Source organism: Zeugodacus cucurbitae, chromosome 4 (genome assembly GCF_028554725.1).
Source record: "Zeugodacus cucurbitae isolate PBARC_wt_2022May chromosome 4, idZeuCucr1.2, whole genome shotgun sequence".
In the NCBI taxonomy this organism is placed as follows: domain Eukaryota; kingdom Metazoa; phylum Arthropoda; class Insecta; order Diptera; family Tephritidae; genus Zeugodacus; species Zeugodacus cucurbitae.
In genome coordinates, this window is record NC_071669.1 from 11,093,383 (window position 1) to 11,109,320 (window position 15,938).

At 37.7% G+C, this 15,938-nt stretch overlaps 3 protein-coding genes across 3 annotated transcripts in view; 1 reads left to right on the forward strand and 2 right to left on the reverse strand.

The window, feature by feature from the left end:
* Position 1: 1 nt before the first annotated feature.
* Tlr13_1 (toll-like receptor 3) overlaps positions 2-15,938 on the forward strand; it is a 38,288-nt gene continuing 22,351 nt past the window's right edge. Inside the window, exon 1 of the mRNA XM_054230025.1 lies at positions 2-146. The gene's annotated coding sequence lies outside the window, so the exon portion shown is untranslated. The remainder of the gene's footprint in view (positions 147-15,938) is intronic.
* Positions 367-6,460, reverse strand: LOC105210803 (integrator complex subunit 3 homolog). Its single transcript, XM_011181953.3, has 5 exons — positions 5,256-6,460; positions 3,230-3,394; positions 2,489-3,145; positions 1,594-1,778; positions 367-724 (listed from the first exon to the last, which is right to left on the reverse strand). The coding sequence occupies exons 1-5, from the start codon at positions 5,590-5,592 to the stop codon at positions 584-586; spliced, it is 1,485 nt and encodes a 494-aa protein (XP_011180255.3). The 5' UTR covers positions 5,593-6,460; the 3' UTR covers positions 367-583.
* Positions 7,808-11,353, reverse strand: LOC105209614 (protein inturned). Its single transcript, XM_011180113.3, has one exon. It carries the CDS (start codon positions 10,803-10,805, stop codon positions 7,923-7,925), a length of 2,883 nt encoding a protein of 960 aa, XP_011178415.2. The 5' UTR covers positions 10,806-11,353; the 3' UTR covers positions 7,808-7,922.

Genomic DNA, 15,938 nt, shown 5'->3' on the forward strand with positions numbered 1-15,938 from the left:
TAACATGCTTACATAATTAACACCAGCACTTTAACGACTAAATTATGCGCTTTTAATTATTAAGAAAAAGGAATAACAAGAAAATTGAGAAGAAAAAAACAACAACAAGAAATTTTGGTTTAAACTAAAGCTAACTGTTGATTTTGGTGAGTTGCATTATTATTATTTTTTTTATTTTTCAATTTTATTTTTATTTGCAAATTTCTACAAACATATACATAAATACAAATATATACATACATACAAATATATATATACATATATGTATATAAATATTAATATATTTGAAAATTTCTATGGAAAATACACATATAAATAATAAACAATCCCCAGTGATTATTTAGCTATCAATGCATAGCTTTCAACAATTTTAACACCTCATATCCGCTTGCTATAATTAAATTTAATAAATTAATAAAAATATTTATAATGCAAATTTTCATCAAGTTACCCGTTAGAAATCATAAAAAATATATATATAAAATCGACAAAAAAAAATTAAATAATAAACATTTTATTAAAAGGTACACACATACATACATATTTGTTTAGTGCAAAAATATAGCAAATTTTAAGTAAACAGTTATAAATAAAGAAAAATTTGTATTAGCAATGAATCGTTTTTGATGAATGGACTGTTGAGTAGCGCGCTGTTCGGTATGATAAAGCCCGTCTCAAGATTGTGTAATTCTTGTGAAGTTAAATCCTTTGAGCGTTGATTGTGCTAGGTAAAAAAAAGTAATAGAAGTAAGTGTAAGAGAAATATTGAAAATTAATTATTTAAAAAAAAACTTTAATTTGAAATATTTTTTTAAACTTATTTTATATATTTTGAAAAAATTTAATTTGATATATTTTTTTTTAACTTTCATTTGAAATATCTTTTTAAATTTTTTTTAAAAAACTTTACTTTTAATTTTTTTTTTGGAAAACTTTTTTTAATTTCTGTTTTTTGAAAACTTTAATTTTTTTTGTAATTTTTTTTAAACCTTTATTTGAAATATTTTTATATACATTTCTTTTTAATCTTTACTTTGAATATTTTCTAAAGTTTTGAATATATTTTTTTTAATATTTTTTAAATTTTTGTATTTTTTTTTTTAAATATTTGCTTTAATTTTATTTTATATTTTTTTCTTAAAACTTTAATTTTTTTTGGAAAAGCTTGATTTTGAAATTTTTTAAAATTTATTTTGAATTTGTTTGATATTTTGAAAAGCTTTAATTTGAAATATTTTTTATATTTTTTTTTTTTGAAAAACTTTAGTTTGAAATATTTTTTTAATCTATGTATATATATTTTTTTAACATTAATTTGAAATATTTCTTTTAATTTTTTTTTTAATTTTTTTTTTTGAAAAACTTTAATTATTTTGGAAAAACTTGATTTTGAAATATTTTAAAAATTTTTTAAACTAAATTTTGAAAATTTTTTTGATATATTTTTTTTATTTAATTTTTTTTAATATTCTTTTAAATTCCTTTTTTTATTTTCTTTTATATTTATTTTTATTTTTTTATGTTTTCCATATTTTTATTTAATTATGTGGCAACACTTTTTGCAATACTTATATATATATATATATTACATACCTGATTGAGTACCGATATTTTATGTTTAAAACTAATTTTATCATTAGCAATTTCCTTGAATAATCCACCCATATCGATGAAGATATTATTCGGATTGCTGGATTTTTTCAGCGCCTGCGTCAGTTGTAGATAGAGAAAATCGCGATGTAAGTGTTGGAAGTAGGCTATGAGATGCAATGGTTTGCCTAGTAAATAGAATAATATTTAAATTTTAATTAATATATATTTTATTTTAATTATAAATCAGCTGATATTATCCCAAATCAATTAATTTTTGTATAATCTCTCATATGGAAATAACTGTTCCTTTGAAAATCGGTCTAAATATATCACAAGTTCTTGTATTATGTTCCACATAGTGATTTAGCCGAATGGATCTTCTTCTTTCATCTCATCTTTTAGACCTCTCCTATCATCATCTATTTCCTCTTCTCATATGTTAATAGATGATAACGAAGATATGATTTTATTTCAATTATTTGTGGAACATATTGGCGGACCATGGTTCGTGATTTGTGGAATATATTTTAACTTTAAAAGTTGGCGGTGCCACGCCCTAGTTCTGTTTTATGAAATAGAAGCTTCATACTACATTTGAGATTTATAAAATTATCCCATTGGCATTTATTGAATTTTTAATAGTCTTTAATAATGACGTTAAATGGAAAGTGGGCGTGGCTTCAGCAGAATTTTTATGTTCCTGAATATATGTATGTATAAGGTGACCAAATGGAAAATAATTTCAACGAGTTTTACACATAAAGCTCCCTAAAAGTGGTCAGGGCCATATCCAATTAAAACTTAGACTAAATAATAACTCACTTCATGTGACCACATGACCTTTTTGAATTATTCTCATATATATATACATTTATGATATTATTATTATATTTACCTTTTATCGAAAACACCGGACTCTCCACCATTGAACTGCGGCCGCTCTCAATGCGTTCGGTGAAATTCTCCAGCTTCCAATAGTAGGTGAAGACCTTCAGCTCGCGATCGCTTAACATTGTGTTATTGAATTTCCGCACTTCTTGCAACAATTCGCTAGATATGGGCGCCAACGGTTGACTCTTTGTATGAAACGACTTCAGTTGTGGCAATTTTCTGGGCAAGAGATCGTCAGCAGCTTCCACAGCCGCTGAAGATTCCTCATATTCGTAGCTGACTTCAGCGGACGATGTGTCCACAGCATTATTAGCTTTGGACTCTACGATCGGTTGGAATTTCGGTTTATTGGCTGTTGTGGGTTTGACGCGCTGCGTTGGTTTGTGTTGTTGTGCGTGCTGTGTTGTTGTTGTTTGCGTAGTTGGAGACGGTGTTGTCGATGTCGCGGCTGCATATGATGTTGTCGGTATGTTCGTGCGTTGTTGTGCATGTGACACAGCGGGCGGTGTAATTGTTGTTGTTGCGAAGGTCATTGGTGCCAGCAACTGTTGTGGCATATTTATGCCTTGCTGTTGCGCTATGTGTTGCAATAAAATTTTAATGTCTTGCAATTCTTTATAGAGCTTCGCTTCCAAATCACTAAAGGCCAACTTCAGTTCAGCTGGAAATAATTATTATTATTTCAATTTGCAATCAAAGCATTTTAATTCATATAATTTTAGTGTTTATATATTCGTATATTTACCTGAACCACATACGCCTTTCAGTTTCTTCGTGGTCACTGCCTCTGCGCTTGCGCGCACTTCACCAGCGGTCACAGTGCATACAGCCTTTTGTATTTCGCTCGGCAGCTTTTCATCGTCCTCACTCACGGTTTCGTCAGTATAGCCCACAGTTTCGTTTGAGTAATCTAGAAATTACAACAATTCAAGTTGTAAGAGCAATAAAGTAGATTAGGTTAGGTCAAGTGATAGATCTCCGCAACTGCAGAGATTCTCACTTAGACAGCTTAGACTGTCCTTGGTGGCACCCAAAGACTCCTAAAGAATCGCCAAGACCCTTATGATTCGACAAAGCGCTTAGACTCCATTACAAAGTTCTCAAGTCGGCTAATGTCGATTCCAGCCACTTCCTTCGGTGAAGGCGTGTTTACCGAGGAATTTCAATCTTAGTCTGGCGAATGCTGGACATTGAAAAAGGAAATGTTTGAATGATTCCTCTTGGCCTTCCTCCAAGAAGCTTTGGTAACTAGCGTCTGGCTTGATACCTAATCTCAACTCACCTAAAGTAGGGGGTACTGAGACTTGTTTCAGTTAATAATCAATATGAATCACAGCGCCGTGTCTGCAGAAAACTCGTTAAGCGAATTCTAATAAAAATGATGATTAAAGGATCAACGCTTTTAGAAAAAATATCCAATTGAAGATCCTTGTAGAAAAGTCTCTTTCACAAAGAAAACTATTCAAACTCGTTATTGTCCCTAAACATAAATAAATGTTTACTACATGGCCTGAAACGAAACTAAAAATATTTATTCGAGACTAAGATTCTCATGACGAGACCGAGATGAAAACAAACCTCTATTTCGAAGGTTTCAAAGTTGCATACTATGGAACCGACATTATAGTATTTAAGGACAATTACAAAAACAGCTGTTTCAACATCATCTAGACTAGACTGCTTATAAACTTTGAAGCATTCTTCAATACTGCCATACTCGTCGAAGGAAGGAACACGAGCTCAGTCAGGCACAGAATATATAATAAATCGATAAAATGTACGAAGGTCGTCCAATATACAAAAAACACTTTCTTTCGATTATGTTCTAAGAAATTAAACCATTTCCTGTGATTCTTTCAACTATAGATATAGGTAAATTGACCTTTGGCCTAACCAAACAAAATCCAGTATAGTGTTGGGAATAAGGGCGTGGATGAGCTACTCAATTGGATATGAAAGGCCCTAAGTTCTATTTCAGCTCTTGCCAATTGATACACTCTCCAGCAGCAATTGTAGAGGAGTTTCCGCTTCCGTATCACAGAAGCGGTAGCTGTCTGATGAGACTAAGCTCAAGCAATATAGGTATTTATAGAGCTTACAGTATTCTGTATAGAGTCCCACCAGTATCCAGAGCGTACTCTTTGTGAGATTTATTAGAATCCTAAAAGGTTTAGGTATTGTATCCTCTCAGTAATTTTTTAGCATGTCGCAATGAGTGTACCCGCTGTCAGTGTCTTTCTCGTTCCGATCTCTCCTACACTCGGAACGTCTCTTTGATCGTATGCGGTCCAACTGCCAGAAACAGTTCGGGACCCGGCAGTCCTGTTACTGCTGCCGATCGGGCTGATTCGTCGGCTAGATACTGAGGGGACTTAAGACCTGTAGAATCTCCAATTTTACTATAATAGACCATAAGCTATGAAAAGGTTGATTTTTTTATATTTTTTAACCCATAACAGCTAATTTATAGAATTAATCGAGCGGGGGTAATAGAAAGCGGTAACAATAACTCATAAAAGATGCCTTTTGGGTCGCATAAAATACTAAATCCGGTTATTTTATCAGGAAATGCATCGAAGAACAAATTTTTATAAAAAGATATAAATAAATATATATTTATGCTGTTGAATTACACCCACCAACACTGGAGTGAATTACAACCAAATTGCTCGAAACAACAAAAAATAAATGGTTAATTGATTGCATTATCTTTAGTATAATTTCATTGCGACTTTCGCATTACTTTCATATGGGTTCTCAACTGCGTTTACCTACTCCATTTGGTAGCGTTGAGGTTGTAAAATTGTCAGCTGCCGTTGTTTTAGACGCCTCAGCAGGCAGCTGGGCGATGGTAGCTGGTGTGGGTGCTGATAGCGATATAGCGGGTTGTTTTTGTTGTTGCTGTAATTGCTGATGATACCATGCGGGTTGTTGTTGTTGCTGTGGTGCAAATAATGCTTCCTGCTGTTGTTGCTGCTGCTGCTGTTGTAGTTGTCGCTGACTTATTGGCATCCCGATTGCAGCGACAAAGTTGACAATACAATTGCTAGCCATAAATAATAGCCATGGCAATAATAATAAACGGACATATTTTACAACACTTATCATGATGGTGACGCGGACATGTGAACAATGTGGCTTGGTGTGTGTGTGTGTTTCTGGTGACTGTGTTTATATGTGAAAGACACTTTCTATATATAATTTTTTTTTTATTATTTATTTATATTTTTATGTTACTTCTATTACTACTAACGACTACCGTTATCGTCGTCCTTGGCTTAGAGTTGAGTTAAATACTCACTGCCTATAGCCAATGTGTCTGTGTGGAGAGATACTTTCTTTTATTTTTTAATATCGGATTAATGCGAACACTTGTGGAAATCTTTTATTTGCAATTTTTATTTTTATTTGAAATTCGTAGAATTTCTTTTTTTTTAATTTCGCTTATCAACCTCAGCACTTGCTAGCACGTATCTCGAACTTTCTTAATCACACTTAATTTATAGTTACTGATTTAATTTCCGCTGATAAATGCAGTTAATCTTAATAAACATTTAATAGTGACACATTAACGGTATACACTGCATTTCACAAATTCATTTCATACGTGTATTTTTCCACACCGGCATATGAAATTTTAATATAAATATATTCAAATATCCATAATTCTTATATATATGGCTCACTATAAGCACACTTTTGTCAACCGTCTGCGATTTGTCACCTTCACACGCGTCGCTTTCTGTTTGAACACTAAAATATCGCTCGAGATTTCGTCCAACATCCTCCACGTACACATTGTCTGTCTGTTTGCGTACGCATCCACCCACAACAATTCAACAGGCAGGCCGCAGACATGTTGCTGATATTTTAGGCCTGTTTCCGAGATTTATGCTTGACGTTAAAAATAGTCCAAACATTTATATTTAATGGGTTGAGGAATGAGCGAATGTCAACGGAATTTCACATGTTTCATATTTATTGTAAAGCCATGTATAAAAAACTTTGTATATATACAGGGTGGGAGAACAATGTTTGTGGGAGTTTTTAAAGTATTTTTTTCTAATAATTTATTTAACACATTAATTAATTATCAATCTCTTCAACCAGACAAACCTACGTTGCTTCCTCTTTCTTAATATTAACACAACTTGATTTTCCAAACCCATACTCTCGAACGGAATCAGATCTTTAAGTAATTCTATAAAAAATCCCCATACTTTTCCTCGAGCTCGTCCGCTCCGCACCGCTCCTTATCACTTTACAGCTGGTAGGTCCCTTTAGGTGAAATAGTACCTTTTTCGTTGACTTTCGTCACATTATAATCCGTAGTAACGCATTCAAACAGTGTGGCTAAGTACTTTTCCGACCACATTCATAAGCATTTCGGTCTAGAGATCTAACAGTGATTTCTAAACATTTCGCTTTCAGTGATCCAACAGCTATTTCTCAGCATTTCTGTCCTACTAATCAAACAGTTATTTCTAAGCATTTCGGTTCCACTGATTCAACAGTAATTTCTATGCATTTCGGTCTCAGAGATCCAACAATGGTATCTCAGCCTTTCGGTTTCAGAGATCCAACAATGGTATCTCAGCTTTTCGGTTTCAGCGATCCAACAGTTGTTTCTCACCATTTCGGTTCCACTGATCCAACAGTAATTTCTAAGCATTTCGGTCTCAGAGATCCAACAGTGAATACTAAACATTTCAGTTTCAGAGATTCAACAATGGTTTCTCAGCATTTCGGTTTCAGCGATTCAACAGTGATTTCTCAGCATTTCGGTTCCACTGATCCAACAGTGATTTGTAAGCATTTCGGTTTCACAGATCCAACAGTAATTTCTAAGCATTTCGGTCTCAGAGATCCAACAGTGATTACTATCGGTGTCAGAGATCCAACAATGGTTTCTAAGCATTTCGGTTTCACAGATTCAACAGTGATTTCTATGCATTTCAGTTTGAGAGATCGCACAGTGTTCTCAAATCATTTCGGTTTCAGAGATTCAACAGTGATATCTAAATATCTCGGTTTCAGAGTTCCAAAAGTGATTTATATTGTTAAATTTAGGGTATGCCATAACATACTGCCATTTCAATTTCACCCTTGGTAGCTAAATGACTCAGCGCCATTATCTACCGTACAATTTTCATACAGTATATAGGTCTAAATTCTTACTGATAAGAAAAAAATCCCCATACATATTGCAATTAACTTTTCTAATTTCATAATGAAAAACCATAGCAATTCATTGGTAGTCTGATTTACTACCCCGCTTGCTGCCTAGAATATAAACTTTCTTACTAAAATACAAATTTTCGTTCACACTGTTTTTATAAGTTTCGTAAAAATTTATTCGGAATCTAATATCTCTTACATACATACATACTTACAAAAATAAATAAATATATTGCAAAAATTGATTGCTGCCACATACGTCAACCCACCGAGAAGAATGACAGACGAAAAGCCATCTCCACCATATTCTGTGGCACATCGGGCTTATGACATACGTAGACCTCCTTCAGCGGTGAGTTAAATAAACGTCCGACGACCACAAAACGTCCCTTAACAACACTCTCCGCCTCCGATGTACCAGTTGCCGCGGCATCAGTGAACTCACGCACTTGTATTGTCATGCCGTGTTCTTTAATGGCCAACATACCTTTGCCAGCCGCCGGTTTGGAGTTCTCTTGCGCCAGCAGACGGCGGTAATGCTTGGTATTCTGTAAAACGGCGCGTATTGTATGGCAAGCTTTACGCATTTCGGCAAGAAAGGGAAATGATTCCGAGTTCGCTTTGAGCGGACAGAAAACCGAACCATTAGTATTGTCCACATATACATAATAGAAGACCGCGTTCTTCCAGCCGGCAGAGATTTTAACCGGCACCACATTATTGATTTCCTTCCACAGTGATTCGGTCATTGGCGACTGGAGCTCCGAGTCGCAGCTATAATGTAAGGGATTCTGCTCACCAAAGTTATCCCAATCTGAGCCGCCGCTATCAGAGTCATCATTATTACCGACGGTGCTACTCGTGGCATTTGTAACACTGCTGGCGGTTAGACGTTTGCGGCTCGAGTCATCTTCGCTCGGTGTGAGACTATGTATGGACGAACCGCCAAGCGACGAGCAGAGATGAGTCTCCTCATCGAAACCTAGAGTACGCTGATTGCCTGCACGCTCCTGTGTTGTAGGTGCACCAGTAGCGGTCGAAGTGGCGGCGGAGAATTTTTGCTTGATGAAATTCTCTATTTTACGCGATTCCTTCTCTGCGCTAGCATCATCAGGCTGCTCAACTTTGTCCAACACCTCGGGACGCTTATTGGAGATGGACCAGAAAATGGCTAAGGATTCAATGCCACATTGTATGAGATGATCGAGTGTTTCTTGTATCTCCTCGATGTAGAACAGCGACGGCGGAACAGTGTCGTCGGGCGACAAGTCGGGCGCATCGAAAATTTTCAAAATCACCGCCAGTATGAGATGACTGCGACTGCATATTGTGAGAAAATAACGACCGGTGGCCTGCGGCAAGGCGACTTCCTCCCACACATACAACTCCTTAACGCTCTGCTCGCTGATAAACTCAAATATGCCACGGCAACGCATGAATAGCTCCACACTGGCGCGCACCTCCAACGGCATCTGCGAGGCGAGCAAGTAATGATCATAGTACAAAGCGCTGCCGTGTATGAAAAACTCACGATGCGTATTCAAGGGCTCATCATTCCAATTTCTATAATCCATGGCTTCCATTTCGCTCAACGCATCGAATATGCGCAACTGTGCCTCCTTCGGCAACGGCATATGGCGCGACTCTTTCAGCAGCTCCTCGAAGAGTACCGGCTGTTTGCGGTGTGCGCGCAATATGCGCACACGTTGAATGCCACAGAAATGATGTAGAAAACTACGTAGCGCCGCGGTTGTTGCATTGCCATTCGTGAAGTTCTCCAAATTGAGCGTGGGAAAGGCGAAACGTATATAACCGATGAGTTCATCGGCGCGTAGGCCAGCCTCCGGTTGTGTATGATAAGCGGCGGCATAAGCGAAGAGCACAAGCAGCCCGTTGAGTGAGCGATAGCACACGTAGTAGGTGACATTGTTGACTTGCAGACGTGAGATGAGTGGTTTCGTTTGCAACTCCTCGGTGAGCACGGCGTTCAGCGTGAGAAAACTGCCACGCGCCTTATAAAGGAAATTCGTTTGCGCATCTTCGGGATAATAGTACAAAGAGTCTTTGTATTGATCATTTTGATAACACTCCGGCGGCAGTATGAGTAGCGCGAATGGCAAAGCGGCATCTGGCGTAACATCAGTAGCGGCGACCGGCTGCGCAGTTGTGCTCTTATCAGCATCTATAGGTGTGACCGCGCGCATTTGTAGCTTTTCAAATATTTGCGCAAACATTGCGAAATTCTCCACCTTCTGCAGTTCACCAGCGCCACCCACAGCGCCCGCATTGCCATTTGCATGTGCAGCACTGCCAGCGGTGTCTAGTTGACGCGCTGCGCCCTGAAACTTTAGACACACTTTAGTGGGTTCAACGAACTGCAGCAACAGTTCGTCAACATTGCTGGTGCGCACTTCGATGTCATCCAGAGACTTAAACCAATCGCCACGCTCGATTTCCGCGGTCTCGCTTGGTGATTGTGTAGATTGCTGTTGTTGCTGCTGCTGCTGTTGTTGGTATTGCTGTTGCAGCATGGTGGGCATGGCATGCACGAAGCTGTCAACCATCAGACACTCCGGTTGGTCTGGGAACGGCACCACACGGAAGCCAAGTATCGACTCGACGGCGGTCGAACGTCGTCCAAAGCGAAAACGATCCGCCGCCGTAATTACCAATTCCAATTGCTTGTAGCATGGCGTTTCGTGTGACTTGCTAATGTGTGAGAAACGGTGCTCATGCGCGGGTGTCTGTGCAGCTGTCTGCGGCTGCGACCGACCGCTACCCTGCCGTCCGTTGCCCTGCTGCGCTGGCTGCTGTTGTCGATTTGTTTGTTTCTGTTCTTGCTGTTGCTGTTGTTGTTGTTGCCGTCTTGCTGTCTTCTTACCCATGCGCAGCGAACTGCTACGCGCAAATTCAATGCGCTTCTCATGCAGCGGTCGTCGCGCTTGCGGCAAATACTCGGCATAGAAGAGTGTTCCATCATCGGCTACATATTCCTCCCAATTGGCCAAATCACTGCTATCGGTGTACGAGTCGCTGAATGAAGATTCGGATGAGTAGCTTTCGGAGCCACCTTCTGCGCTGTGCAGCCCTAAACGTGCGCTATTGTGTTGTTCATGCGACAGCAGTGGCTGTGATTTGCGCATCACGCCAAATATATTGTTGGAGAAAATCACTAACAAATATATATATATATATTTTATATATATAAACACACAAACTGCCTGTTTAACTTATTTTGTTTTCTTTTGCAAGCCACATCGACACCAAAATCAAACGCTTATTAGCCGAAGCATTGATCCAAACAAAACGCCATTCACTTCACAACTGAACTCTCGGTTTCTGAGCTAAACAAAAGTCAGCGCTTGCTCAGGTGCTAAGCGCGCACAGAGTTGGCTAAAACGTCTAAACAGACTCTCTTTCTATGTTCGCTCTCCGCTTTGTGGCTCATCAACTCGATACAACTGCGTCCAGCCCTTCTTTTCTTCTTTTCTGTTGTTGTCTGCCGTTTACCTCTTACCGCTTACCCGCTGTGTCATCCTCACCTCCATCGACGATCTGTTGTTCTCATGCAACTGGTTTATCTTCTCAGCATTGCCAGACAATCACTTATTGGCTATAATACTCAACTCAACTTTGCCGCAAAAATGTGCCCCAAATGCTAGGTAGTCGCCGCCAGCTTGCCTTCGACTTGCCTTCCACTTGGCAATGTCTTTAAAATATTTCTGTTAACCTACAGTTCAGACGGCTGTGATCCGCACATGATCGGCTGGGTGCAGAAGGAATGTGAGTGTGTAGGGCAAACATGAAAAAGGTTTGGCAAGCCGGAATTGTTGGTTGTGTTGTTGGTGTGGTATGTAAACAATAAGTAAAAATATATATATAGCTGTACATAATGTATTATATAACTTTATTGATCACTGTAAGCCACGCTCAACAGTTGTGATACTCTCTAGACAGCAACGATATAGATTTAGCTCTCCAATTTACACACTGAAGGTGTAGTGAATATACATAGATTTATTGCTAGTTAGGGAAAGAGTAGATCTAACAGTATTTTAATACTCTTTTATATGTGCCACAATGTGAAGTTATTAGCGGTTTAGTAAGATTATTGCTTGAATAGCTATGAACTGTTTGCAAGTCTTACCTACTTTTCGTGTTGCATCTGACGAGATAGTAGTCTTTAAAAGTATGTCAACACTGTCGTTAAATATCAATTGTCTGCAGTGCCAAAATAAAGAGAAATCTTCTAAACTATTTTATTTTAATTTTTGCTTTATTTGCAAAAAAGTCGTCAAATATGGGCACTTATGGACTAAGCTGTTCTCAAACATTGTAATGATGTCACACTTTGTACATTAGAAAGTTTTATGAATACTACAGGTTTGCAAGATTTCGAAAATATGTAACAGAACGTAATTCATAACGGCTTTGTTCGAAAATGTTTTGTAGTATTACGTATAAATTCTTGAGGAATGAGGAATGAGGAAATTATATAACTAATGTTGAAATTTACATTTGTTTCTTACTGTGAGAGCCCCACAAGAGAGAACAATAAAGGGAATAATTATTTTTGATTAAATTGTCCAGTGTAATAATCGGATAATATCATACAAAATGAAAGTTAGAAGATTGACACCTATTGGTGGTCAGTTACTAGCACTTACGCAGTCGCCAGATCCTTCTGGCCTAAGGTGAATCGCAAGAGGTCTGCCGAGGTCTTCGCCCTTAGTCAAGTTTACCTCTCTTTAATCGTAGGGGTTTTAACTGACCATTGTCCCATCGAGATCCACGCTGTTAGGTTAAACATTTTATAAGATACTAGGTGAAGAAGCTTCTTCTGTAATGTCCGGCCTTTGCAAGATCAAGACAAAGATGTCTCGGATCTCACTTGTAACGGAAAGTTAGTCTTAGTTCGAAAATGTTACGTAGTATTACATAGAAAATCTTTAGGAATGAGAAAATTATGTAACTAATGGGGAAATTTACATTTGTTTCGTACTCATAGAGCCTCACTAGACAGAATAATGAAGCGAATAATTATTTTGTACTAGTTTGCCCAGTGTTCCAATGTAATAATCGGATAATTTCAAGCAAAAAAAGTTATAAGGTTGTCTCTTGCGAAGTCGTCAGGTCCTTCTGGTCTAAGGTGAATCGCAAGTGGTCTGCCAAGGTATTCGCCCTTAGTCAAGTTTACCTCTCTTTAATCGTATGGGTTCTAACTGACCATTCTCCCATCGGGATCGGGATCGGCCGTTAGTTATAAGGTTGTCTCTAGCGCAGTCGTCAGATCCTTCTGGTCTAAGGTGAATCGAAAGTGGTCTGCCGAGGTTTTCGCCCTTAGTCAAGTTTACCTCTCTTTAATCGTAGGGGTTCTAACTGACCATTGTCCCATAGAGATTGGGATCGGCCGTTAGTTTAAAAATGTTACCGAATGCTAGCTGTAGAAGCTGCCTGAAGACGGACGAGGTGGAATCATCTCATCACTTTCTTCTGGAATGCACCGCCTTTGCCAGATCAAGACAAAGATGTCTTGGATCTCACTTTTTCGAACAACCGCGCGAAATATAGAAGAGTCTGCAGATTTGTAGAATGGACAGAACACTTTGTCGAATCCTAATACCTAATCAACGGGGTGATCCTGGCTTGACAAACAACTGTCTTTCATAGTCTATGTGTGTTTCTCACTGGGGAACAGTCATACAACCTAACCTATTGGAAAATTCGAAAACACAAAAAATTCAATTCAGAAACAATGTCAGAGGTTACCACATTTTCAAAACAAAACTCAATAAAATATTCTTGATGAATAATTTATAACAAAATCGGTGTCAAACTAAACCTGTTAACCATATTACCTTCCTTCTCAACATTTCCAAAAAATCCCCAAAACATAACATATGATCTCAGGTGATTTTAATTGGATTCTCAAGAACTACCTTCATTTATGGTAATTCCTGATTTATGATAATTCCTAATTTATGGTATTTTCCTAATTCATGTTAATGAGACCACGAGTAGAACCGGTTGGACACGAGGTATGCATGCAGTCTTCAGTAGACGCCATTCAGTAAACATAAACAACACCAGTCACCTGGAAACCAAACATTTTCCTATAATCAATTTAATTCTATTATTAGTTTTCCCACAAAAATTTTGAAAGCCTTAAGCCTGTCAAAAATCCCCTAACATTTTTTTGTGTGTATATAGTTATATTTAAATAGCCTATATATGAATGAAAAATTATTTGAAAAATCAGTAAAAAATAATCCTCGAATTTACCAAAGATTTATCAATAAAAAATAATAAAAGCAAAAAAGTTAATAACAAATTGAAATCACGCAAATCAATAATTACCATGCACCCATGACAAAGTTTACCAATAAAGGACTTAAGCTATTAAGCCAAGAGATAGAGAAAGTTGTTGGGCACGTATATTTGATTGTAGACACATATCTTTCTTTCATATCTACCTTTCATATATGTATATTCATATCTTTGCCTTAAGTGTCGTTGGCAAAGAGTTATTGACTTCCGTTTTGGCACCTCATGCTTAATTCAGTTTGTATAAGTAATTTCTAATATCTACTCATGTAAGACCAAATACAATATTTACTCACTACTTGCACTACTTTTAAGTCATTGCATTATCTACGATTAATTGGTGTAAATATTCTTATGTTTTTCATTCACTATTTACATTAGAACTTAGACAAGTTGCCCTGTAAGCGCCACAAGTTTTGAACACGCCATCAAATCCCTTAAAACAATATATTTAAAATTGTACTTATATTTACCGTTAAGCAGACATTTTCTGTAGAATGTAGAGCAGGTTTATAAATCTTTTACCATTTTTATGGGAGCACTTGGAGGTTAGATGTAGGATAGGTTAGGTTAGGTGGTTGTCTGTCGATACACATAGGCCTTTGGGAGGTCCATTGTGACACACTCTGAACTGGAATCACCTCACACTATAATGTTCTCTTTGAATCACCCGCATAGTTTGATATAAGCAACTTCCGCCACATTGTCGAGGAAACCGCGTCCGATAATTGCGATTATTTTTCTATACAGAGCCTTACATCCGCATAGAAGGTGGGTTAGAATCACTTCTTTTTCTACTTCTTAGCGGCTTCTCAGTAACTATTTTAAGGTATTCCCAGTATTCTGGTTATACCTTTTTGGTAGCTTCTACAGTAATAAATCCCAGTTTGCTAGCGTGTCTCCCAATCATACAGGGACCTGTTAACACCCCTAGGGTTCTTATGTCATTCCTTTTAAATTTCAATAGTCGACATGTGCGTCTCTTAGTCCACTCAAGCCACGTTTGTCTGCTTGTTGAGCAAGTCAGGGGGGGGATTGTTTTCATCGAGTTTCAGCTATGCTGTATCTGATTGTCGTTGCTAGAGGTACTGTGTGCCCAAAAAATAAGGTGACATTTGAATTTAACTGCGCGCGTCGAAGGATTTGAAGAATTATTTTTTTTTAGGTTGGTAGTACTGTCAGTCACATTTATGTCAAATTTCATGTCAAAATATTCATTAGAGTTTGAGATACGTGTCGTTTTGTGAACTGCTAAAAGTAAGTTTTTCGTTTTTTGCGATGTCGAAATTTGTTGAGCAAAGAATTTGCATTAAATTTTGTTTACGGAATCAATTTTCTGCTGCGGAAACGTTGAGGATGGTGCAGAAAGCCTTTGGTGATGAGGCTATGTCTAAAAAAAATGTTTACAAGTGTTTTGTGAGTTCCAAGCCGTGTCGAAGACGAAGAGCGTCCAGGGCGATCATCAACATCAAACGACGAAGCTCACGTTCAACAAATCAAAGATTTGGTGTTGAAAAATCGTCGATTAACAATTAGAGACCTTTCTAATGAAGTTGGCATATCGAAAGGCTCAGCCAATACCATTTTGAAGGATGTTTTGGGCCTCAAGCGTGTCAAATCTCGACTGGTACCGAAAATTCATTCGTAATTCGCGATCATGATCGCCAAACACTCAACCCATATCGTTCCGCAACCACCGTATTCACCTGATCTGGCGCCGAACGACTTCTGGCTGTTCACCAAGCTCAAAAGACCGCTCCGGGGACACCGTTTTTATACGATAGAGGAGATTCAAGCCGCAGCGAAGACGGAACTGAAGGCCATCCCAAAAAGTGACTACAACCAGTGTTTCTAAGATTGGAAAATCCGTTGGCATAAGTGCATTGCATCGGGATGGGATTATAGTCTGTATGTAACACTACTGAATTTTTTTCGAACAAGTTAAATTTTCA